This window comes from Setaria viridis, chromosome 3, assembly GCF_005286985.2.
Source record: "Setaria viridis chromosome 3, Setaria_viridis_v4.0, whole genome shotgun sequence".
NCBI lineage: Eukaryota > Viridiplantae > Streptophyta > Magnoliopsida > Poales > Poaceae > Setaria > Setaria viridis.
The window spans coordinates 23,241,680-23,267,148 of record NC_048265.2 but is presented as its reverse complement, the minus strand read 5'-3'; the positions used below and the strand labels follow the sequence as shown (position 1 = coordinate 23,267,148).

At 44.8% G+C, this 25,469-nt stretch overlaps 2 protein-coding genes across 3 annotated transcripts; one reads left to right on the top strand and one right to left on the bottom strand.

Moving 5' to 3' along the window:
• Window positions 1–972: 972 nt before the first annotated feature.
• Window positions 973–6,742, top strand: LOC117847593 (caffeoylshikimate esterase). Of its 2 annotated transcripts, XM_034728814.2 has the most exons (8): window positions 973–1,330; window positions 1,584–1,677; window positions 1,931–1,963; window positions 4,750–4,896; window positions 5,191–5,321; window positions 5,399–5,536; window positions 5,650–5,748; window positions 6,207–6,742. In XM_034728814.2, exons 1-8 carry the CDS (start codon window positions 1,310–1,312, stop codon window positions 6,612–6,614), a joined length of 1,071 nt encoding a protein of 356 aa, XP_034584705.1. In that variant the 5' UTR covers window positions 973–1,309; the 3' UTR covers window positions 6,615–6,742. The 2 variants fall into 2 exon arrangements, with proteins under 2 accessions (XP_034584705.1, XP_034584706.1); XM_034728815.2 differs by lacking the exons at window positions 973–1,330; window positions 1,584–1,677; window positions 1,931–1,963 and adding an exon at window positions 1,964–2,099.
• A 92-nt stretch (window positions 6,743–6,834) lies between these two features.
• LOC117847591 (UDP-glucuronic acid decarboxylase 2) lies at window positions 6,835–10,762 on the bottom strand. The gene is made up of 6 exons (XM_072292819.1): window positions 10,119–10,762; window positions 8,970–9,112; window positions 7,998–8,077; window positions 7,819–7,902; window positions 7,639–7,713; window positions 6,835–7,436 (listed from the first exon to the last, which is right to left on the bottom strand). The coding sequence occupies exons 1-6, from the start codon at window positions 10,760–10,762 to the stop codon at window positions 7,119–7,121; spliced, it is 1,344 nt and encodes a 447-aa protein (XP_072148920.1). The 3' UTR covers window positions 6,835–7,118.
• Between the last annotated feature and the right edge of the window lie 14,707 nt (window positions 10,763–25,469).

The window sequence follows — 25,469 nt, the reverse complement described above, 5'->3', positions numbered from 1 at the left end:
ATGCAATTAAACTATGCAATTAACTAATCATGTAGTATACACTAAAGAGTCATGTGGATTTGTTTATCTTACAAATATTCTAATACAATTCATCCATGTGCTACCAAATTACGTAAATTTGCAAAAGAACAGCCGAAAGAAAAACATTTATATGCATGCAATTGCCTTTCTTAGCAAATGTGTTTTGAAACAAAAAAAAACTGCAAATAGTCATGTTCTAGTATCATGTATATGCAGGGAATGATTTAAGATGACCATTAGGAATACCAGAAAGAATATTTTCCCTTCCCATACATATGGATTAGATATAATCAACGCTCTAAAATCTACACGAGTCTTACTCTATGTTCAAATGCGTCGGACCTTATAACAATAAAGGAAGTAAGGTAAGATCGTTGGAGTATTAGTATGTTCAACTTAACAAAGTACATGAGCCCCATGTATGGCAATAGAAACTAAAAGCTTAAGCTGCAAATCACAACTAACATTTGGTAGATACAAGTGCCGTAATTAGAGTTGTAATTTGTCATATCATAGTTTAGGTTAATTCCGACTCTTTCTTACCATATAAATTCTAACATGTTACAATAAAAAAGAGATGTATAACAATATTTTTTCCAGAAATATCACCTAACCGTTGCGGATTCTATTAGAAGCACTTTTTAAACTCCCACAACTTCTCTGCAAGGCTAGACCACCAGCTGCAAAAACGCTTTACTTGGCATGCCGTTTCCCGTTGCAGCAACGATCTCCAACAGTACAGCACTAAAATAAGCCAAGATAATCGCCATCTCATTCTCATCTGTTTCTCAAGCCATAAACTATTCCAACAGTCCTGCATCCAGAGAAGAGAAGGTAGATGGCGATGATGCCAGATGATTGACCAGATCAGATCGGCGAACACCACCTACTACCCACCCCGTATTACCGTTGCAGAGAGGGTGGTGCTCTGCTCTGTTCTTCCCGCAACCGCAACCGCAACGCAACGGCTGAGGCCAGCGCTGACCGCAGAGGATCTGATGATCCCTTCAGCCACGTCCCGCCTCGCCTCCCCTGGGCCCTGCCTATAGCCCTATACCCAGCCGCACCGTGTTCATACGGCACGTGTTGCGCCTCCTCCACACGCTTCCCCGTCTCCCACCGCTTCGTCTTCCTCCTCCTCCTCCCTGTCCCCTCGCCTGCCTGCTCGATCGCCTCCCTCTTTCTGCACATGCAGGTGCTCTCTCTAACATTGCTCCCTGCGTATAGTTGATTCTTCTTCCACCGAGCTCCGGTTCGGGAAGGCGTTACGGATTAGCTGATTCTGAAGATGGACGTACAATACCATGAGGTGAGCAAAGTCGGCTTCTTTTTTCCTTTTCTCTGTTCTTGCTCTTTGGTCGGATTGCGTCGATGGCGTTTCAATCTGGTTTCCTTGTCTAGCTCCAAAAACGAAGCGTTTGTTGCTCGTCATTAAGTCTGCTAGGTTCTTCCTCAATTAATTGCTTCCTGCGCTCCTGTTCGATGATTATTCCCTCTCTGACGGTCTTCTTGATCGAGCATCGTCTGATGGTCGCCTCGTCGACGATGTCTGCCGCGCGCAGGAGTACGTGAGGAATCCGCGGGGCGTGCAGCTCTTCACGTGCGGCTGGCTGCCGGCGTCCTCCTCGCCCAAGGCGCTCGTCTTCCTCTGCCATGGTAAGTGCCCATCGATACACTTGGATTCCTCTGACCATCAGCTCTTGTCCAACGCGTTCTAATAAGCTCTGAATCTTATTGTTTTGGCTAAAGTCACCAACGCAAGAATGCGTTGTTTGTTATGTTCAGTTTTCGTACTAGTAGAATCATCAAAGCAAAAGGGGTTTGATCGAACATTTCTTTGAGTGGTTTATTCATGGATAGATATTGACCTTTAATTTTCTCTTCCTGCTTGTGTGTTCATTTGCTTCAGGTTACGGAATGGAGTGCAGCGACTTCATGAGAGGTGCGCTCCAGCTCTCGTGCTCATGCCGCCATTTTCTCATGCTCTTTCCTTATCGGTGCGCAAACCAAAGAGGATCATCAGGTCATGCATGATTGGTTGAAAAAGCGAAACGATGTCTCAGTTTCACTAACTCTTGGTGCGTCTAGCATATATCGGATTTAACTTTGCTTCTTTTTACCTTGCATCATCTCCAAGACTTGACATTCATGCTTATCTATCAGAAATGGTTCTAGTACCATTTAGACTAATAAACTCTTCTAGATGTGCAGTACGCGTTAATTTTACCAGTTAGCCAAGCACGGGAATAGCATGGGACACAACCAAACCGTCTTCTTTCCAAGCACCTAAAGCATTTGCCCCGACATGTTGGTAGAATTATCCATCTTCATGTGTCATCTAGAATAAAACTACTAGCAGGGGCCAAAGAGCATTGCAAGTACACACTCTTCCTGGCCTTAGGATTCGTGGGCAGTCCAGAAGTAAGGCTTTTTTGAATTTATTGTCGGTGACATAGTGTAAATGATAGTAAAAGACAGAACGTTAGAAGATGTCTAGAACAGACGCGGAGCGGGTAGAAAAAAGAGAATGAGACACTAGGAGTTGTTAATGAGCACCCAAAAAGCATGAAACCACTTTGTGCTCTTTAGTAAATTCTCCAAGTATAGAGGTTGTTTTGTGCTTTCAGAAAGGGGTATGATTGAAACTATGAACGCCGATAAGAACTGAAATGATAAGAAATCGCTAGAAGTAGCTGTAGTTCTTGGATGAACTGAACTATTTAATGTGATGATATTAGTTGCTGCTACGATTCTAGGAGTGAGCAGGCTTCTATTAAAGGAGCTGCTGTCTACTAAATGGTATGCATACACCCATATTTCTGGAAACATGGGCACCCACTGTCAACATCCCTAAATTTGCTCATGATACCTTGTCGGATAGGTTCTGATTCAGAGCACTTTCCCCAATTGTAAGAATTTTTTTATCTACTTTTGTTTTCCATCTTTGGTCTCTTTGTAGATACGAGTTAAAAGTGCTGCTAAACCTGCTCAGGATTTTACCCTGTGTTAAATTTCGAAGAACTCCACAAAAAATATAGTAAAGAAAGTTAGGTGGTAGTTATCGATACTCCTCTGGCTTGTAGCACTTGTGGTGTGTTTTTGTTTAACCACAATGGGGAGATACATTTTATAAAGAAGTCTGATGATGGCAACGTGACACCTTTGAGTTATTTACCTCTAATATTTTTTTCAAGTAGTCAAAGCCACGCAACAATGAAGTGACAATTAATTATACAATATTGAGATATAATTTTAGGCTCCTGCCACAGTTATTGCCTGTCTTAGAAGCCTTACCGATATTCTTGGTATAATTTGGCTCACATGGAGTTTCAGTAAGTACGAACTAGAATGTTTCCTTTAGAGTTTTCATGATTCGGATCTGTAAAAATAAACCTACGTTCTATATAATCCAAATAAACATAGATGACATAAACATCTCGAATCTTTGGTCCTGCTTATGCTTGAAGCTGTTCTGGTTTCTAGTTCTTCTGCAAAGAGAAAATTGAAGGTTTCATTTTGATATTTATAGACTTATGCAGTTTGCAATGCTGCATCAATTTACTACGGAACTGGATAAGGTACAGGGTACGCATGACACATGCTTGGTCATAATTTTGATCTAGAAATAGGAACCCATTATTATCTGCCTTTGTTTTCAATGCAAGTCGCTTTCGTGCTCAAAAGAAAGGCAAGAACAATTTAGACTAGTGAGCTACCATCCAACAGCCTTTGTTTCCCTGATCACTTCAATAAACAGGCATCTCGTTTTTAAATGTTGACGTGGTCCTTTCTTCATGATCTCTCTTACCTTATGTCAACTTCACAAATTTCAAACCCCAGAATCCATCCATCACTATCCTTGCATTGCTGAGACTTGTACATCATCGCTTCTGATTACGGAAAAGCTAGTTGTCTGTTGCGTGTGTACAGTGACCAAAAGATTGTGGGGCTTCATGTCTGAATCAATATTTCACCAAATTAAGCCACTTTTATTCTATATTTCCATGGGACCATCAAGCAGGTGGCCAGTGGATCCTCTGAAACACGCTGTTCCAGTCAGGGGTTTGGGTTCGCAATAGAACAGGTGCATAGAAAAAGACACTTTTATACTAATTAGAACTGACACCAATTGGTCCCCATGTAAGGTTCACTTGGCAGCTAGTTTTGTAACATGAAGCTTTAATGAACGGGGGTTGCAGTTGCAGGTGTAGCACATGTAGCCCAAACATATTACTCGAACCTATTTATTCATATCCTTTGGCAATGCCATAGGTCCCATACGATTCTTGAATGTAACTTGGGACCCGGCCTGAACTCTCAGAACTTAACAAGTTAGTCGTGTACAAAACGGCTTACTAGCTTATTAACCTGGTGAAAGTATACATCATTTTTGAACGAACCAAGGTAAACATCATAATGTATCCACATTCCAAACACTGAGCAATTAATGTGCTCGAAGCTTGATTTGTTTATACTAGAATTTTATGACAGACATAAGAGGATCATACTTCCAATTCCATATCATGTATCAGGATATGTGAAATTCTGTGGTGTTTCATGTTCAAAATACTGTCGGTGTCAAACTGATCAATTTTTTCCGTTCAAAATATGATCTATTGACTATTGATCATTGATGTTCACGAATCACTGCTGCCTGACTACTTTCACTTAAAAATGTTGGATGGCATGATGCCATGTCTAATGGTGGGGAACATTGGTTACTGGCAGCATGTGGGATCAAGCTTGCCACAGCAGGGTATGGTGTGTTTGGGATTGATTATGAGGGCCACGGCAAGTCCATGGGTGCCAGGTGCTACATCCAGAAGTTTGATAATCTTGTGGCTGACTGCGACAGGTTCTTCAAGTCCATCTGTGGTAAAAACATATTTCTAGCATTTTCTTTAACTGCAAAAGCTTAAAATGTTTCTAACAAATTTCTAGCATTACTGACTTTTACTTCAATTGCCACCGCAACTTTGAACTCAATTGAAAAATGTCATCACAAGTATATAGTTTAAGAGTTTACAAAGTTTCATTTCGTTCTAGATATATCCTTCTCTACTTAGATAATAGCTAAGTTTGGCATAATTCTTTAAAAAAACTCAGTTTGGCACAGCACAATTTGAAGTCTACTAATTCATGGGAAACATTGGGTAAACTCTTTTGCAGCCATGGAGGATTACAGAAACAAAAGCCGATTCTTGTACGGCGAGTCCATGGGAGGAGCCGTGGCTCTACTGCTGCACAGGAAGGATCCGATCTTCTGGGACGGTGCTGTCCTTGTAGCGCCAATGTGCAAGGTGCCGTATCATACTGAACTTTGCCATGAACTATGATTGCTTGGTTGCTGAGGTGTGGGTTGTCCGCAAAACTGCAGATATCAGAGAAAGTGAAACCACACCCCGTCGTGATCACCCTCCTGACGCAGGTGGAAGAGATCATCCCGAAGTGGAAGATAGTCCCCACCAAAGACGTCATCGACTCTGCGTTCAAGGACCCTGTGAAGCGCGAAAAGGTCAGTAAACATGAACTTTCTGAATTATTGTTTGCGGAACAACCATTGGTGATCTGAAACATTAGGAAGATTGAGACTGTCCCTGAATTGAGTTCTCGTGCAACCATGAGCAGATCAGGAAGAACAAGCTCATCTACCAGGACAAGCCCCGGCTTAAGACAGCACTGGAGCTGCTCAGAACCAGCATGGATGTGGAAGATAGCCTGTCAGAGGTACTATAACCTAGACTAAATTTCGGGGACGTTTGGTTCCTCGAGCTAAAGTTTAGTCCGTGTCACATCGAATATTCGGAGGCTAATTAGGAGGACTAAATATGAGTTAATTATAAAACTAATTGCGCAGACGAAGGCTAAACGACGAGACGAATCTATTAAGCCTAATTAGTCCATCATTAGCAAATGTTTACTGTAGCAGCACATTGTCAAATCATGGACTAATTAGGCTTAATAGATTCGTCTCGTCATTTAGCTTCCATCTGTGTAATAGGTTTTGTAAATAGTCTACGTTTAATACTCCTAATTAGTATTTAAACATTCGATGTGACAGGTGCTAAAAATAAGCAAAACCCCCCTTCAAAACGATTTGTTTCCCATAATATGGGTTAGCTCTGTCAATCCAGAGATGTGACTACTGTTGGGTGTCCTTGAATTTCTTGCTATGTTTCCACCAGGTGAGGATGCCATTCTTCATCCTGCACGGCGAGGCCGACATGGTGACTGACCCAGAGGTCAGCCGAGCCCTGTATGAGAGGGCAGCCAGCACTGACAAGACCATCAAGCTCTACCCAGGGATGTGGCACGGCCTCACCGCCGGTGAGCCCGATGAGAATGTGGAGCTAGTGTTCGCCGACATTGTTGCGTGGCTTGATGAGCGGAGTCGCCATTGGAAACCTGAAGAGCGGGTAAGGCCTCCATCTGAGCCCGAGATGTTCCACCAGGTGGCGCCCACGAAAATCACCCGCGTCGCCAGCAGCGGTGGCACAGAGGGTCCGGTGCCGGCACAAGGCCGGCCTCAACGGCGCGGCAGCTTCCTCTGTGGACTAGGTGGCCGACCACACCAGCAGCAATGTAGGATGTAGATAGAAAAAACACTTCCATTGATCTGTTGTTCACTATGAACTGTACATGGCATAAGAAACAGGTCTGATGGTGATGTAAACAGTGTACTGAACTTGATGCTCAATAAAATCTTGTTGCATCACCAGAACTGCTGTTTGTTTCAGAGTAGTTTCTGAGTTCAGGAGAGTCATCATCTGCATCTCAACAAAAGAACTAGACACATCAAAGCAGGGCATACACTTGCAAAAACATGTGATTTATATCTTATAATGCTATGCTCTCAACAAAGAATTAGATCATCCGGGTTTATCTCCAACAATTCAACTGACATTTTTTTGTATAGCTGATGACTGAGAGAACTGAAAACAATTACAGGAAAAAAGAATAGCATTACAGCAGCAACCAAGGTATTTCAGTAACACATTCCCAATGAACTATGCGGCCATAGCTTTGTCAGTAAGGAGAGTAACCAAGCAGCTAGAAGCAGGCCACCAAAATTTTCCTGAGTCTCATGCTCCTTCGTCCTAACCTTGCTGGTTTCCGGTGGTGGCGGCACTGTCTTGGTCGCCGAAGATGCGCTTCCGGAAGTCAGTGACCATGAGGGGAAGTCCCTCGCGGAGGGGGATCTTCGGCTCCCACCCGAGGAGCTCCTTGGCGCGGCTGATGTCAGGCTTGCGCTTGTGTGGGTCGTCCTGGGTGTTTTGACGGAACTCAATCCGTGCATTCGGGTCAATAGTGTCCTGAACAACCTTGGCAAGCTCAAGCATGGTGAACTCGCCGGGGTTTCCAAGGTTGAATGGGCCAATGTGCTCACCTTCCATCAGCTTCATCAGACCCTCAACCTGGGAGAAGACCCAAATCAGCACAACGAATGCAATGGCATGCTGTATTACTAACCGTACCATAGTTTCTTGTTACAAATAATTCAACCAGCCCACTTCTTTCAACAGTGGGCTAATCCACTAGAAAGCCAAACTTGCGACTATTGTTCTACCAAGTCTTTTTTCAATAATCTGATAATGTTGGGAGTAGAAATAGACTTACCAGATCAGAAACGTATTGGAAGCTCCTGGTTTGCTTACCATCACCATAAACCGTCAATGGCTCCTTCCTCAGCGCCTGTAGCCACATAATTGCATATAGTCAATTTTTCCGTGCAACAAGATCAACTGTAAAATATTTTGGGTCCTGTAACTAGTATAATAACAATAGTTCTTGTATTACCTGAGCAACAAAGTTGCTGACAACACGGCCATCATCAATGCACATGCGAGGGCCATATGTGTTGAAGATACGTGCAATCCTAACCTGGAAACAGCAAGAAATCACCAAGATGAACATCTATTTCCACACAGATGAAATGGAATTCCAACCAACTAAACCAACAATTTGATGGAAATTACCTCAAGGTTGGCACCACGGTGGTAGTCCATGGTCAATGTTTCAGCAGTACGCTTACCCTCGTCGTAACAGCTCCTGACACCTGTTATCCAGAAATAATACCCATCAGTAAAACTCACAAAGAGCAGCTAAGACCTTCCCTACTTAGTAAAGCATCCAAACAGTATCCAACAGCCAACAAATACTACGTAAATAGTTCAAGTGCTCAACAAACTTCCATCATTTCTGTGGTCTGCTCTCTTGATTATTTTAGGTGCCTTGGTTGGTAGATGTTTGGTTAGGCCTAATTGGCGAAGTATAGTTGTGTTCCCCTCTTGCTCTATTGAAAAGGGATCCACAAAGTGGCCCTCTTGGAGAAAATTCCACCTACCAACATTGACCCTTTCCACCAAAAAGAATCAAAGCATGCAAGAGCACACGCAGCTAAGATTCCGTAGCCAGCATCTCCAGAGGGTAAGATCCCAAGATTCCTCTCTGTCTATTGCTTATACAAGACTTCTTTCATGCAACAGTATGCTTCAAGTCGGGACCATCACATCACTATTTACTGAATAGGGCTCATTTCTGCTTTCTACTGCTTGGGGTAAAAAAGAAGAGCAAAGATTTGGCAACGCTGAGCTTTCCTCTTTGCAACAGTAATAAATTGTCCAAATGGCATCTCTCCCACCCTTTTTCTAGGTTAGTTCATTCCCAAACCATATCACTAAATTGCTGCTGAGTAACAAGGTTCAGGACAACCCTGCAGTACTCTCTCAAATGAAATACAAAACCATGACAAAGAAGGAATGCGCATGAGAGATCATTCATTTCACGGCTCCCGGTTCCCCGCTAAAAGCAAAGATCCGGCTATTTGTTGCCATATGCATGATCCAACTAACAACAAGCGAACCTCATCATGCTAGATCCCAAACAAAACACAAAACATCAAGCGTCAACAAGGAATTAATTTAACAGAGTATAGAAATAGTTATTACCGATGGGATTGACATTGCCCCAGTAAGTCTCCACCTGGGGGTGCTGGAGGGGATCACCATAGACCTCGCTGGTGCTGGTGAGGAGGAACCTGGCATTGATCCTCTTCGCCAATCCAAGCATGTTGAGTGTTCCAACCACATTGGTCTTGTGCCATCACAAAGGTTAAGGCTAACACAAACCATATCCGGAAAGTAATTACAGGCAAAACACTGGATCAGTCACCCTTTTGACTTTACGACATTGTTACTCCTCAATCAATTGCAAAACAAGTAAAAGCACAAGGAAGTTTCGTGAAGTGAACAGTAAGCAAAGTCGCTTGGAAAGTGGAAAGGGCAAAAGCCATTCTCAACTTTTGTGTTGTTGAAATGCACCCTTTATGTCAGAAATAAGCAAACTCCAACTAACCCAGATCCAGACACAACTTGCGCTTACTTTCTGCTTCCATTAACAGATCATGAAGCAAAGTAAAATGGATCCCAACAGCAACTATTGCTAGTACTTTTTCCTATTTCAAACGCGCCGAAAATGCAGTTAGCATTCAGAAGGAGACAAAACCCTGTTTCTTTAATGCAAAAAATAAATGGTTTGGATAAAGAAATGATCTGAGCACTCGAGATCTTGAGTTTTTATCTCAATTATCTTAGTTTAACTGAACATTTGACGCCAGATTCAGAGATGCAAACGAAGAGAAGAAAAGTCTTCGTCCGTGAACGAAAAGAACGGATTTTTATCATACGGCAGCGTAGCAGACAGAGATCTGAAACGGCCAAGCTCTGCCTGTGCTTTCCTTCAATTGAGCAGAAAACTCCAAAATTCACTGCAAAACGTGGCACAAATCCCGAGCTCGGACAAAATTCCCCTTCCGTCCCATATTCCTATTTCAGGGACGGAAACGGAATCTCAGGAAGGTATTAAATCAGTGCTCGCCAGATGCATTGCGGGAGTAACTGATAAACCCGCGTAAAACGAACAAATTCCCCCAGCAAAAAGCAATATACTAGAAATCAAATCTCAACCACGCAAAAATCCAAGAACAATAAAATCCTTTTGTTTGGCACGAAAAGAAAAAAAAAGACGCGATCGCGATCCAAGCATCAATGAATCATCATGAACGAAAGGAACGGAGCGTAAGGAATTCATGGCGAAAGGATATGATTGTCTTGACGGGGTTGTACTTGTAGTGGACGGGTGACGCCGGGCACGCGAGGTGGTAGATCTGGTCGACCTCGAGCAGGATGGGCTCGACGACGTCGTGTCGGATCATCTCGAAGTTGGGGTTGCCGAAGTGGTGCACGACGTTGTCCTTGCGGCCCGTGAAGAGGTTGTCGACGACGATGACGCTGTCGCCGCGCTCGAGGAGGCGGTCCACGAGGTGGCTCCCGACGAAGCCGGCGCCGCCGGTGACGAGCACGCGCAGCGCCTTGCGCTTGAGGCCCAGCGGGACCTTGCCGCCCACGAAGTGCCTCGTGGACGCCAGGTCGCGGTGGTGCGCCGGCTCGACGGAGAAGCGGGCGAGCGGGTTGCTGTTGTGGTGGCTGTTGGAGGAGGAGTAGGAGGCGACGGCGGCGCCGGTGGATGAGGAGGTGGACGGGGACGCGATGGTGATGACGGCGGCGGCGATGAGCATCCCGGCGAGCGCGAAGACGGGGCGGTGCTCGGCGGCGGCGTAGCGCGCGGCGCGGGGCAGCCACGCGAGCGGCTTGGACGGCTTCGCGGAGTAGCCCCCCGAGCTGGCGCCGGCGCCGGCGACCGGGGACGCCCCGCCGCCGCGGTAGGTGAGCTCGGACGCCATCCCCCCTTCCCTCGTAGTAGCAAATCTAGGCGCCCCCCGCTCGGCGAAACTCCTAGGGAACGTGGCCGGGACCGGGCGCGATTCGGACAGGGCGGGCGGGGGTGGCAGCGGTGGCCGCGGCAGGAGCCGAGGTATTTATGGGCGGGGGAGCGGTGGCTCGCCGGAGGAGGGAGCCGGGGACCTGGGCCGTTGGATCCGCGGTGGGCGGCGGGGGATGGAGTCTTCGGGTGGGTGGGGCGCGATTGCGAGTGGCGGACGGGAGGGTTTGACTGGCCGGGGTGTGTGTGTGTGATCAGGTGCGGAAGGGAAGCCGCCGTGGCATGTGCGCCGTGGCGTGCGTGTCAGCCAGTCGAGACTCTAGACAACAACCGCGGGTGGGGCTCGTCGGTGGCTATCTCCGACTCTCCGTAGCTGGACCGACGGTGGGGGCATGCCGCATGCGCCACGGATTGCGACTATGTTTGGAATTTTAGGTGGGGTTTGGCTCAAAATTTGTACTGAGGCAGAGATGTACATACTTTCGTAACAGTGCACGGCAAATGGAATGTGGACATAAATAACGGTGTCACGGCAAGTAGAATATGAGCATGAATAGTAGAAGCACACATGGAGTTAAGGGTTTCTATAAATGTATACAAGTCACTTAGTCTAATACCTTATGGTATCAAATGTTTATAGTATCTCATACGCCTTATTATTACTAAACTATATAATTGTGGTATACTCCCTCCGTAAAAAAAAAACAAGCCAGCTAAGAAATTTTAGGACCTATTAATGAGCAGGTAAAATCTTTCACTACAACATAGATGGTGATTTGACTTGTCCCAAATAAGCTTGCAAAAGAGTAATTAGGTTTGCAATTGATCATTGCACAACGTGCTTCTTTCTACTCAGATGAATTTTAGTATAATTGCTGGAATTGTTTATACATGGAGCATTTCTTGCAACTCCTCATGGTACAAGAGATTAGTCGTGCAACACCGAAGGCTAGACGATAGTTGCATCAGGTACTCAAAAAGGGTATATGTAGGGTAATATAAAACACATATAAATTTGTAGGTGTTAGACTGTAAGGAAGTAGCTTTTGGGTGGGTATTTGAAAACCCCTTTTAACCTTATAAGTGTTTTTCAAACTTTTTTTTCAAACATAAGTTCTCTTACAGCTTCTAATAATCAGAAGTTGCCTATGGCATTGTTCAAATCAACCATAACTCCAGCTAACGGAAATGGAAGGTGGCTAGGGCTTGTTCTCAAGCTAGATGCCTAGCATCTTCTTAGGGTTTGTGCAAGTCTAGCTAGCTATGGGGTCCAACGTTGAGAAGGTGGCCATGAGAACATAGGGTAGGTTGCCCATGGAAGGTGGTGAGTAGTGATAGATTTTTCGATGTGTAGTGTGTATTATACGGGTGTCACGTAAGCAAATGAAATCTATACTTGCTCCTTGGTGAAATGAGTGTAAGGTAATCATAGATATCTAGCTATGCCTAATCGAGGTAAATGCGGTATTTTTTATGATATTCCTCATTATGTGTAGTTCTAACCAAAAACACTTTCTTAGAAATTTCACCATAATCTTCCAAATACTTGATAGAAAAAAAGTATTGTTACTGAAAGATTTAGGTAGGTCTCTAAATGGAAAAAAAATGCTTCGATACGTGAACGTTCAATTATGATAAAAATATATAGCTCTCTTGGTCTTTAAATGTAGTATAAATCTTTTTGTTTTATAAAATGTATGCCGGAAATTCAAGATGTACTCCATCCTAGAATATAACATTTGTAGATTTGTTCTAAGTTCAGTTATATAGATTTGACCAAACTTATACTATATAAGATTATCAACATCTACCACACCAAAGAAGTAAAATATGGAATCTCAATAGATCCAATAATATTAATTTGATATAGTAATTTTATTACTTTTACATAACCTTAGTCAAAAAAAGATAATTTGATTTAAATAAAAACTTTTAAATACTTATATTTTAGGACAGACGAAGAAATAGGCGTTGTTCATCTGTCTAACTTATCTGAAATGAGGATGATGAACAAGGTGCTCTGCATGCACAAGAGTTGTCTACTAAATTTAGGGGAGGATAGATAACCGTTGAATTGCACAGGTCAGTATTTGCAGGTAGTTAAGTTGAGGGTAGCAGCCTGCGAAAAACTTGAAAATGAACGGAATGCATACCATTCTATGTCTCGCTTTTCGATCCCATTCCGAGCTTTGTTCAACCAACTTGCCTATAAACAAGAGAGTTTTTGGCGGATTCTTTTGAAAAGTACATAGAGAAAGAGAAGCAACCATAAAATTGTTGTTGTTAATAGGCATGTTGCTTATTACGGAAAGAATATACGGGTTAAGTCTAAGAAGGGTTGAAATAAGTAAAATTTTCTTTTAAGATATCACAAGGATCGACGGAGCAGGAGTTCCGTGAAGGATAATCAAGGATCTGTTTGGTGAAGTTCCATCTGATTCTGATTCTTTATGGGAGCTAATTCTTTTAGAGAAATGATTTTGTAGCTGAAAGTGATTCTCTTTGATTATCTAGTATAAACTCTTAAAATTAGGATGGAGAATCACTTCAGAATCAAGAGAAGGAACTTTTTTCCGCTCCCAACCTCTTAGTTCATTTCAGAGAATCACTTCACAGAATCAGCGGAGAATCATTTCTTTCTAAAAACTGTTTGACAGAGCTCCTGAATTCAATAGAGAAGCAGCTCAGGAAGCATATAGAGGAAATAACTGTATACTTAATATTCGCGTTGCTTTTTCGCATGCCGCCAGCACAGTGGCACAAATAATTTGAATCGACAGCAAGCAATAGGCACTACTACAATATATTGGTCCTCCTTTGGAATCCCAGGTAGATTCCTCTCCCGAAATTTGCCAGGCCATCTATTTCAAAAAAAAAAAATCTGCCAGGCCTCAAATCCTACGAAGCAAAGCCTAGAAAGGGAAATCCGCGTTCTTCACGTGAAATCATCAAATCAAGACAGTATCAGCAAGGCAGCAACAAGTTCGTCCCTCCTCTTCTCTGCGGTGTTGAGCGTCTGTGTGTGTGAGGATCCCAGGGAGGAGAACCGGCACCACAGAGGGAGCCACTGTACGACGGGCCCGCCCCGGCGCGCGCGTCGCGGTGCGCAGGTGCTTGGGCCGGCACGTGGGCACGTGGACTTATTCCGGCTCGCGTGTCCCGCGCTTGCTTGCCTTCCATTATTGGCGTTTTTAATGCGTTTATTTTTCCGGCAACGTTGGACTCGGTCGGTTGCCGTTGCAGCCTTGCAGGCTGGAGCTGGATCCATTCCACCACCACCACCACCACCGCATCATCCTTCCCTGCACGACGCCTTCGCGGAAGCCGCCGCCGCTGACGAGGGACGGCGATGGCTCTTCCCTTGCACGCTGAATGCTCTTTTGTCTCCGTATATCCTCTTCTCGTACTCCTCTACCATGCAGCAGGCAGGCCATAACAGAAGTGGAAAGGGCAACCGCGTTCCCATCCGCTGCCGGTCAATTCGAGTCTCCCTCGTCTTGGTTCGTGCGCGCGCGCTGGACTCTGGGAGTAGCTAGTAGTTAGCTGGAGTAAGTGACGGGAGCTGACCATCTATACTAAACTAGCAGTGTCATATCGGATGTTCAGATTCTAATTAGGAGGACTAAACATGAGCTAATTATAAAACTAATTGCAGAACCCTGTGCTAATTCGCAAGATGAATCTATTAAGCCTATTTAATTTATCATTAGCAAATGGTTACTGTAGCACCACTTGTCAAATTATGGACTAATTAGGCTTAATAGATTCATCTTACGAATTAGACTCCATCTGTACAATTAGTTTTATAATTAGTCTACGTTTAATATTTCTAATTAGCATCCAAACATCTGATGTGACAAGTGCTAAAGTTTAGTGGAGTGTATCTAGACCATCCTGTACGTCATCGACAAAAGGTAGGATTCTGCCCGGTGGGCCCTTCTTTATTTAAATTTACCATGCTGGGTCAACCGATCAGGGTAACGTGGACAAAAGCCGCGAATGACTTTTTGATTCGTGGGATATACACGAACTAAGGCCAATCATCAAGATTAAGGCTTGGTTTGGTTTCCCTGCTTATTTTTAGCACCCGTCACATCAAATGTTTAGATACTAATTAGAAGTATTAAACGTAGACTATTTACAAAACCCATTATATAAGTGGAGGCTAAACGGCGATACGAATCTATTAAGCCTAATTAGTTCATGATTTGATAATATGTTGCTACAATAAATATTTGCTAATGATGGATTAATTAGGCTTAATTAGTCTTAATAGATTCGTCTCGCTGTTTAGCCTCCACTTATATAATGGGTTTTGTAAATAGTCTACGTTTAATACTCCTAATTAGTATCTAAACATTTGATGTGTCACGTGCTAAAAATAAGCAAAGGGAACCAAACACCCCCTAAGAACTCAGCGACATGTCTCGTACGATGAAACTCCTCTATTTTCTCTCATAACTACTTTGTCAAGTCAGAAAAATTGATAATATGACATAAAACTTCTATAAAACTTCCTTTTAAGACCGGTAAACCATACAGTACTGTTACAACATGTGTGTCTATACATGTATTTTGGTATCTTGATTTCCGCGAGCAGCAAAAGTTAGGGCCTGTTTGGTAGAGTTCCATCTGATTCTGATTCTTTAGGAGAAGTGATTCTGTGGCTCTTTGATTCTCTAGCATAAACTCTTAAAATCAAGATAAAAAATAGCTTCACAGAATTAGGAAGCTAATTTTTTTAACTCCCAACCTCTTAGTTCATTTCAGAGAATCACTCTACTGAATCAATAGAGAATCACTTCTCTCTAAAAAACTATTTAACAAAGCTCATGCAGGATCCATCATAGAATCGATGCAACAGGACCTTAGGGCGCTATAGCGACGGTTGACGCCACCCTTGTAATGACAGCTAGCTAGCGTTCGCGACGCCGTCCGTGTGACGGTGCGTGAGCAAGCAGCAGCTAGCAAACTAACGGTTCCTTACCGTCCAAATAAAATCTACCCATCCTATATACTCTTTGCGTGGTTTACTAGCTAGCTACAGTTCCATTAGTCACTCCACCTACGCGTTATTTTTCAACAAACTCCATCTGCGTGTTGACACTACTTGCTTGATGACCCGCTACCTTTTCGTTAGTATTCATCAGCACAGCTCAAGTTGGCGTCCACCACTTAGGGCCTATTTGTTTGATAGCTTGTAGTGTGAAAAAATAGAAACTTCAACAAACAACGAACTTCTCGTGAAGCTTCGGAAAGCTGGAAGCTGGAAGCCTAAAAAAATTAAGTTTATATGGAAAGTTGGAAAGCTTAGTTTTATAAGATTTTTATAGTTTTTTGAGTTCAGAAAGCTAAACTCATTTTTCTAAAAGTTAGTGTTAATTTTTCAGAAAAAAGCTAACAACAGCTTTGCGAAAACTCAAGAGCTGCAGCTCAAACAGTCAGTTCGCTCAGATCGCAATTAAGCTACTTGTTTTCCAAAGAGCGAGATTAAACTGCTATACGTGCATGCTGTATAGCACTGGGTGTTCCAACCGCGTGTATACATGCGCGTTTTTGCTCTGCGTGGGCATGGGCATGTGGGAGACAACTGCATGAAGGCGAGGGATTTGACTTGCCTGATTCTCTGGTTGATAATATATTGTACAGTATGTAGTACATGCTCCGGACGATTTATGAGTAATAAACAGTTGGAAGAAGCAGTTGCATCTGGAAACATGTGTGTGTGCTAAGTACAAGTGGCTCTGCCTTCTGTCTCGTACTCCCTCCGTTTCAAATTATAGATCGTTTTGACTTTATTAGATTCATAAACTTTGTTATGCATTTAGATATACCCTATGTCTAGATGCATAATAATATCTATGTATCTATAAAAACCAAAACGACCTATAATTTGGAACGGAGGGAGTAGTTTATTAGCTGCGTCTGCGTCTATGTAACCGGTCGGATTCAGCCAACCATTAAGGACTTAAGGCCGACATGGAAACTATATTTATACATATAATTTCCCGGTGCGAGAGCAGCCACAGAGACGACGGAACGTGTTTCTTTTTTCCCCTGACGAAGGGAGTTTCACTATACTACAAACCTTTCGTGTCGTGATTGCTCCGAAAATTCTCTTTTGGTCAATTTCACTGGGTTCTATGTCATAAATGCTAACTTAGGTTTCGTTTGGCAAGGCTGTGGCTGTGGTTGAAACAGCTCCGGTTGTGGCTTCTCTGATGAAGCGACTTCTCCGGTGAAGCTGAATCAGTTCTGAAAAATGTTGGGCAAAATGATTTCTCCTGTATTTCTAGGGACAGATGTAGTATTTTTAAGGATAGATGTAAGAGGTCAAATGTCCTATATACCCTTAGCTGTGTGGCTGTGTCAAATGTCCAAATGAGATTTCATAATAAAATTAAAAAAAATTAATAAAAAGATTAATAAATATAATTATAAATTAACACTTTCTTTTTATTTACATAGGTACCCTCTTTTTCTTTTTTTTCACCGCGTCCTTTTCCATCGAATCTTTGTTTTTTTACTGGCCTTCTCTCATCACCAACCCTCCTGTATTTCTTCCTATCACCATCCTTATCTGAGCAGGGGCCCTCTCGTTGACCTGCCGCTCTACCGACCTCGGCGCGACGCTCCCATGTCACAACGCCGCAGCCCCCTCGCTAACCTGCTCCGGCTGCGCTGACTGCTTCGGCCCATGGTGCCACCCCCTCGCCGTGTCGTTCCGACTCCTACGCACCGCTTCCTCGCCGCCCAACTTTGCTCTGGCCTCGCACGCTGCTCCCCCGCCGCCCTGTCATCCATACATCTATAGGCTCACCAGAAGGTTTGGACAATCCTAGATACAGGGCTGTATACCGAGACGTATCAGACATAGAGACTACGGCGCAGAACGGTGTGGTATGCGTGGAGGACAAGAACTAGTCGAGGATTAGGAAACTACTCGTAGCAGTTAGAGTAGGACTATCTAGTTGAATCCGACTAACAACCGACCTGTAACCCTACCCTCGGCAATATAAGGTGAGACAGGGACCCCTCTAAACAAGTTCAATCAATACAATCCACACCAACACACAGGACATAGGGTATTACGCAACATAAGCGGCCCGAACCTATCTAATTGTGTGTTCAAGTTCACCTTCGAGTTCCTAATCTCGACGAGCCCCACACATAAAATACTACCTCGGGTACCCCCTCGGTAGGTTGCTGGGTCTAAACACCGACAGCTAGTGCGCTAGGTAGGGGATCTCGCTAAAGATCCGTTGGCGAACTCGATGGCTCAAGTCATCATCAAGCCCACCGTCGCGTTCGAAGCGGGCGCGACATCCATCTTCGGCTCTTAGGTTTGCATCGTAGATGACGCTGGAAACTTCCACTGCCACATCGTGTCGGCCCCGGAGGAGAAGTAGTATGATGTCAACCTTCATCGCCAAGCTTTGGAGGATTTCGTTGAAAAATTCAACGAAATGTTTGACCTATTCCGGAGCTCGGGGGATGAGTCTGAGTACAACTCAACTTCTTCCGCTAGTTAGATTGGTTCCTATGAGCTGGCGCTTAAGCCATCGTGCGAATCGGTCTATGATACAAGCCGATTCCCGTTCGGACTCCGAAACTTAGGGGCTGTCTACCAAGAAACCCTATCCAGATCACAATTCAACTCGGATTTGATTGAGGACCTCGACTACTACTCGGATTCGGACGAGGAGACTCCATTATCAAATCCACAATAGGGCCTAGTCATCACATCTACTCCACAAGGCAGATTCGTCTACTGGCCCAACAAGAAGCCACCTGCTCTTACCATGGACGACGAGTCACGCCTTGTCACCTACCTTGACAACCTCCCGTACTAGGAGGGAACCCCTCTGCCACCCATCTATGAAGAAGATGGCTCCATAGAGGTTATCACATCAAGTTCGGGTAATTTTTCTTCGAATTGGGAACTCCTCGCCATCGTTGCTGCACAAGAAGGTGAAGGTAAAGAGCCACCAGAAAGGAACCCGTGACACGAATGTCACCCAGATAACATCTCGCAGGATGAACTCACCACCAACGTAGAAGGAGAAGAAACTGAAGCTCAAAGGAATCAACGGCGAGCAAAAAGCACTGCAAGAGCAGATCGTCGCCGCCGCCTTGCAGTTGACCTACCCATCATGAACTTGGATCACGCGTTTGAAGCAGTTCAGACACGTCAACACTATATTCCTCTCGCCACCATCGCATCCATCGATCTGATTACTCGGGCAATGCCACAAAACAAATACACCAGACAACTGGTTCAGCTGGCGGAACACGCGTACGAGCAACTCGATCAACAAAGCCCGATCCACTCGGTTCGACACACCTCATCCCAGCATGGCAGCAGCCATAGACCAAGGCAAAATAGGGTAGAGGGTAGTTGGGTGGAACACTTGGGAGGCCGTGGCCATCATGGGCCCCACCTAGAGCCTGAACCTCCAGTACGTGACTTCCGTCAGAAGATCAACAACAGCCGTGACGCCCGTACAATCGTTGAAGGGTGCCACCACGAGCGAGAACAAGAAGTCGTGTACCTCGAAGAAAATTCTGACAGATTCTCTGCTTTCTCAAAACGTGTACGGAAGACGGTTCTACTTGACAGGTTCAAACCTCCGGGTATCACCAAGTACGACGGCAAGCAGGACCCAGTCCAATGGTTGCGGTGCTACTCGTTGTCAGTACATGCGACGGGAGTAAATGACGACACCAATGTCATCTACTTCCCCATCTGCATGGAGGTAGGGCCACTTACATGGCTCGAGTCTCTAGAAAGGAAGTCCATTGAGATGTGGGGTCATCTCAAGGCAGCGTTCACAAACAACTTTGTAGGGGCACTGCAGCGTCCTGGTAACATGATCGACTTTTCCCAAGTCAAATAGCAACAAGGCAAGACCCTGCATAGCTATCTACGCCATTTCTTTAACAAGAAAGCCACTATCGTGGACATCATGAAGCGGGACGCTATAGATTGCTTCCAGAATGGTCTCTATGACCGCCGGATGTACCAAGATTTTGGCAGGAGATGTTCTAAAGATATCAAATCTCTCAAGATCATGATACAAGCTTGGGCGGATGAAAAAGACAATGAGATCGAGAGGTTCCAGTCTAGTCGTAATGGCCAGAACAACAATAATCAAAGTAATGGCCAACGCAACGACAAGAACCGCAATGATCAACCTAACAGTGACAACCGAGGCAACTACTCGGGTGGTCAAAATCGTAAGAGAAAGCCAGAAAATACTGTTGCGCAATGTCCCAGACTTCCAAAAAAGACAGTGAAAATCAAGAAAGGGCTCCACTCAAAGAGCTCCTAAAAAAGCAGTGCCCGTGGCATCCACACTCTAAACACTCTGCGATGGATTGTTATAGTCTACGCAGAGTCATGAAAGATCTACCAAAACCTTTTGAAGCAAAGGGCAAGGGCAAGGTCAAAGAAAATGAAGACGATGACGACAACGGAAAATTCCAGAACCCGTCCAACACCATCAACGTCATCTTCGGTGGCACATTGGGTACCGCTACTAGGCGGTCCTAGAAACTAGCTCTCCGAGAGATTATGTCCATTGAATCAGCAACGCCTACATTTCTCAAGTGGTCCAAGGTGCCAATCACCTTTTCCAAGAAGGATCAGTGGACTAATTTCTCCGACCCAAGACGCTATCCTCTCATCCTGGACCTAGTAGTTGCAAGCTCTTGACTCACCAAAATCCTCATCGATGGTGGTAGTAGCCTCAACGTACTCTTCATCAAGACTTTGACGAAGATGGGACTCGACATTACAGATATAATCACCCCAATGAACTCTCCATTTTACGGGATTGTCCTAGGCAACGCGGCTATACTCTTGGTTAGGTGGTTTTGCCAGTTAACTTCGGGACTAAAGAACATTACCGGACAGAGTATATCCGGTTCGAGGTAGTTGATTTTGAGACTTCGTATCACGCTATCCTTGGAAGACCTGCACTGGTCAAATTCATGGTCATCCCACATTACGTGTACTTAGTACTCAACATGCCAAGACCCAAGGGAGTACTCTCCCTACATGGAGACATGAAAAGATCATACGACTGCAACATAGAAGCCGTAGAGCTGGCAGCGACTACTCAAGTTCCAAATTCAATGATGCAAGTCCTCGCCGCCTCCAAGAAACTGTCACCGGCAGAACTCGAGATTCCAGAGAAGAAATCGAGAGCAATCAAGGTCAAACCGGCAAGTGAAGTCAATATCAAAGACATTGACCTTGAGACTGGCGATAGCTCCAAGACAGCCCTGATTGGTTCAGGGCTGGACCCCAAATAGGAAGACACGCTCGTCAGCTTCCTTCAGGCCAACCGAGACATCTTTGTATGGAAGCCATCAGACATACCGGGGGTGCTCAGGGAATTGATCGAGCACTCACTAAATGTGGATCCTAAATCTACGCCAAAGCGACAATGACTAGGCTGATTTGCCCAAGACAGAAGAGAAGCAATCAAAAAAGAATTGGCCAAACTACTCGCGGCTGGCTTCATAAAGGAAGTCTATCATCCAGAGTGGTTGGCCAATCCTGCCTTAGTGCGAAAGAAGAACAACAATGAGTGGAGGATGTGTGTCGACTACACGGACCTCAACAAGCACTATCCAAAGGATCCCTTCAGGCTCCCAAGATTGATCAAGTCATTGACTCAATGGCTGGATGCGCTCTACTCTGTTTCCTTGATTGCTACTCAGGGTATCACCACATAACCCTCAAGGAAGAAGACCAAATCAAGATCGTGTTCATCACCCCATATGGAGCTTTCTACTACACTACTATGTTCTTCGGGTTGAAGAACGTAGGTGCCACCTATCAACGGGCCATCCAAGAGTGTTTCAAGAAACAACTACACCACAACGTAGAGGCGTACGTGGATGACGTGGTCGTAAAAATCAGAAATCCCGATGACTTGATTGCAGATCTGGAAGAAACTTGCACAAGCTTGCAAGAGTTCCGGTGGAAGCTGAACCCAACAAAATGCTTGTTCGGTATTCCCTCCGAAAAATTACTTGGTTTCATCATCAGTCACCAAGGAATTGAGGCTAACCCCGAGAAGATCGCTGCCATCACAAATTTGCACGCTCCATCGTGCATCAAGGACATCTAGAAGCTGACAGGGTGTATGGCGGCTCTCAATAGATTCATCTCAAGACTTACCCTTTTTCAAACTATTCAAGCGGCAAGATAAATTCTAGTTGACCGAGGAGGTAGATCAAGCCCTTCAACAGTTAAAGGACTTCCTATCGAAGCCACCAATTCTCACGATGCCTAATCCCAATGAAGACTTGCTGCTCTATATCACCGAGACTACTAATGTCGTCAGCACGACGATCATGGTCGAAACATCAAGAACAGGCAATGTATACAAAGTACAAAAGCCCATCTACTTCATCAATGAGGTGTTATCAGATTCCAAATCCAGGTACCCGCCAGTTCAAAAAATGCTATACACAATACTACTCACCTCGCAAAAGCTACAACACTACTTCCAGGAACACAATATCTCCGTCGTTACAGACTTCCCCTTGGGAGAAATCCTCCACAATTGAGATGCAACAGAAAGAATCTCCAAGTGGGCAGTAGAACTCGGAGCTCTGTCCCTAGAATTCAAATCAAGAACTACCATCAAATCACAAGCACTAGTCGATTTAATGGTAGAGTGGTGGAAAAATCAAGTACCAACACCAGTAGAGCACCCAGAGCATTGAGTCATGTACTTCGACAGATCAGTCAAGCTTGAAGGTTCCTGCGCAGGGGTACTCTTAATCTCTCCCAAAGGCGAACAACTTAAATATGTCTTGCAGATCTTCTGAGAGGTATCCAACAATGAAGCTGAATATGAAGCACTTCTGCATCGGTTTCACCTGGCAGTCTCACTGGTAATCAGGCAATTTTTGGTCTACGACGACTCTCTCATGGTAACCAATCAAGTCAAGGACGAGTTGGATGGCCAAAAGGACAACATGGATATGTACTACCTTGAAGTTCGCAAGCTAGAAAACAAGTTCTCTAGTCTAGAGTTCCATCATGTGGTTCGCGACAACAACGTAGCCGTGGACGTCTTATCAAAGCTTGGATCTACTCGTGCTCAAGTTCCAGCAGAGGTCTTCATCCATGAACTACACAAGCCATCCATCGCGAAGCTGGCACCTTCAAAAACCACCAATCGAGGCCACGATGCGCCAGACCGGGAGATTCTAATGATCGACATAGACTGGAGAAACCTCTTCATCGACTACATCAAAGAGCACAAGTTACCTCTAGATAAGACAAAAGCAGAGAAAGTCTCTAGGTGCGGCAAGAACTATGTTCTAGTCGGAGACAAGCTCTACAGACGGGGCACGTCATCAGGAGTACTCATGAAGTGTGTTTCACAATAAGATGGCAAGGACATATTGGAGGAAATCCACAAAGGCATTTGCGGTAACCACACAACTTCGAGAACGATCGTGGGCAAAGCTTTCAGAGCCGGATTCTATTGGCCTACAACTCTCGCTGACGCCGAAGCACTAGTCTGCCCATGCCAAGGGTGTCAATTCTTCACCAAGCAACAACACGTCCCTGCCTACAAATTGATTACCATACCACCTTCTTGGCCCTTCGCATGCTGAGGGATAGATATGATTGGCCCATTACCTATGGCGCCTGGAGGGTTCAACCGAGTACTCGTGGCGATCGACAAGTTTACCAAGTGGATCGAGGTGAAGCCAGTGACCTGCCCTAAGGCAGATAGAGTACTTGACTTCCTCGATGAAATTGTCCATCGCTACAGTTTCCCTAATCGCATCATCACAAACCTGGGCTCAAATTTCAACAACCACGAGTTCTGGGAATACTATGAGAACAGCGGGATAGACGTCTGGTACGTTTTTGTCATTCATCCACGGGCCAACGGCCAGGTTGAGTACCATGGGATGTTACTAGAGGCTGTCAAGAAAAGACTACATGATATTGGAAGTACCAAAAGAGGCAAGTGGCTCAAGTAGCTACCCAACATCCTCTGGGGGCTTCGCACCCAGCCGTGCAAGCCTACGGGGTACTCGCCCTACTTCCTAGTCTATGGATCAGAAGCTGTCCTTCCCACCGACATCATGTGAAAATCTCCAGTAGTCGAACAGTATGAGGAGGGCGCAGCTGAAGAAATAAGGTGTCTAGACTTAGATAGCCTCGAAAAAGCCCGTTGTGCAGCACTCATCCCGTCAGCAAGGTACCTTGAAGGAATCCGCTGCTATCATGATCGCAACATCAAGGAACATTCGTTCAGTACTAGTGCTTCGGCGTCAGCGAGAGCTGACGCCGAAGCACTAGTCTGCCGATGCCAAGGGTGTCAGTTCTTCACCAAGTAACAACACGTCCCTGCCTACAAATTGATTACCATACCACCTTCTTGGCCCTTCGCATGCTGAGGGATAGATATGATTGGCCCATTACCTATGGCGCCTGGAGGGTTCAACCGAGTACTCGTGGCGATCGACAAGTTTACCAAATGGATCGAGGTGAAGCCAGTGACCTGCCCTAAGGCAGACAGAGTACTTGACTTCCTCGATGAAATTGTCCATCGCTACAGTTTCCCTAATCGCATCATCACAAACCTGGGCTCAAATTTCAACAACCACGAGTTCTGGGAATACTATGAGAACAGCGGGATAGACGTCTGGTACGTTTTTGTCATTCATCCACGGGCCAACGGCCAGGTTGAGTACCATGGGATGTTACTAGAGGCTGTCAAGAAAAGACTACATGATATTGGAAGTACCAAAAGAGGCAAGTGGCTCAAGTAGCTACCCAACATCCTCTGGGGGCTTCGCACCCAGCCGTGCAAGCCTACGGGGTACTCGCCCTACTTCCTAGTCTATGGATCAGAAGCTGTCCTTCCCGCCGACATCATGTGAAAATCTCCAGTAGTCGAACAGTATGAGGAGGGCGCAACTGAAGAAATAAGGTGTCTAGACTTAGATAGCCTCGAAGAAGCCCGTTGTGTAGCACTCATCCCGTCAGCAAGGTACCTTGAAGGAATCTGCTGCTATCATGATCGCAACATCAAGGAATGTTCGTTCAGCACAGGTGATATGTTGCTCAAGTGTATCCAAGACACCAAGGGGCTGCACAAGCTAAATTGGCCATGGAAGGGTCCTTTCATCGTCTCCAAGGTCACTGGGCCTTGGTCGTATAGGCTACAAACTCTCTTTGGTGAAGAAGTCGACAACTCATGGAACATTGAATACCTATGTTGATTCTACCCATAGTTTACATATTCATGTAAATTGTCCATCAGCCTCAGTTGTACAATTACAATTTAATAAAGTAGAGTTATTTTTTGTTGTAAAACAACTAGTCTCTGCTTCATTGCAGCTTGCAAAAGCAACTCCCCGGGTACTATCACCCAATTTGCAGCTTGTAATAACAAGTCCGCACACATATTTTTTGAGTTATTCAAACTCGTAGGACGAAGTTATCTAGCAGCTACTTGCAAAGGCAAGCCTACACACAGAATCATGAGCTAATCAGCTCCTTGGACAAGTCTGTCCATCAACGGCCTCTTTAAAAAAAGAAGTTGTTAGCATACCGGGAGTTATCTATACTACCCGAGTTCCTATCTAGACAAATTTGTCTAGTCGCAACTTGTAATAACAAG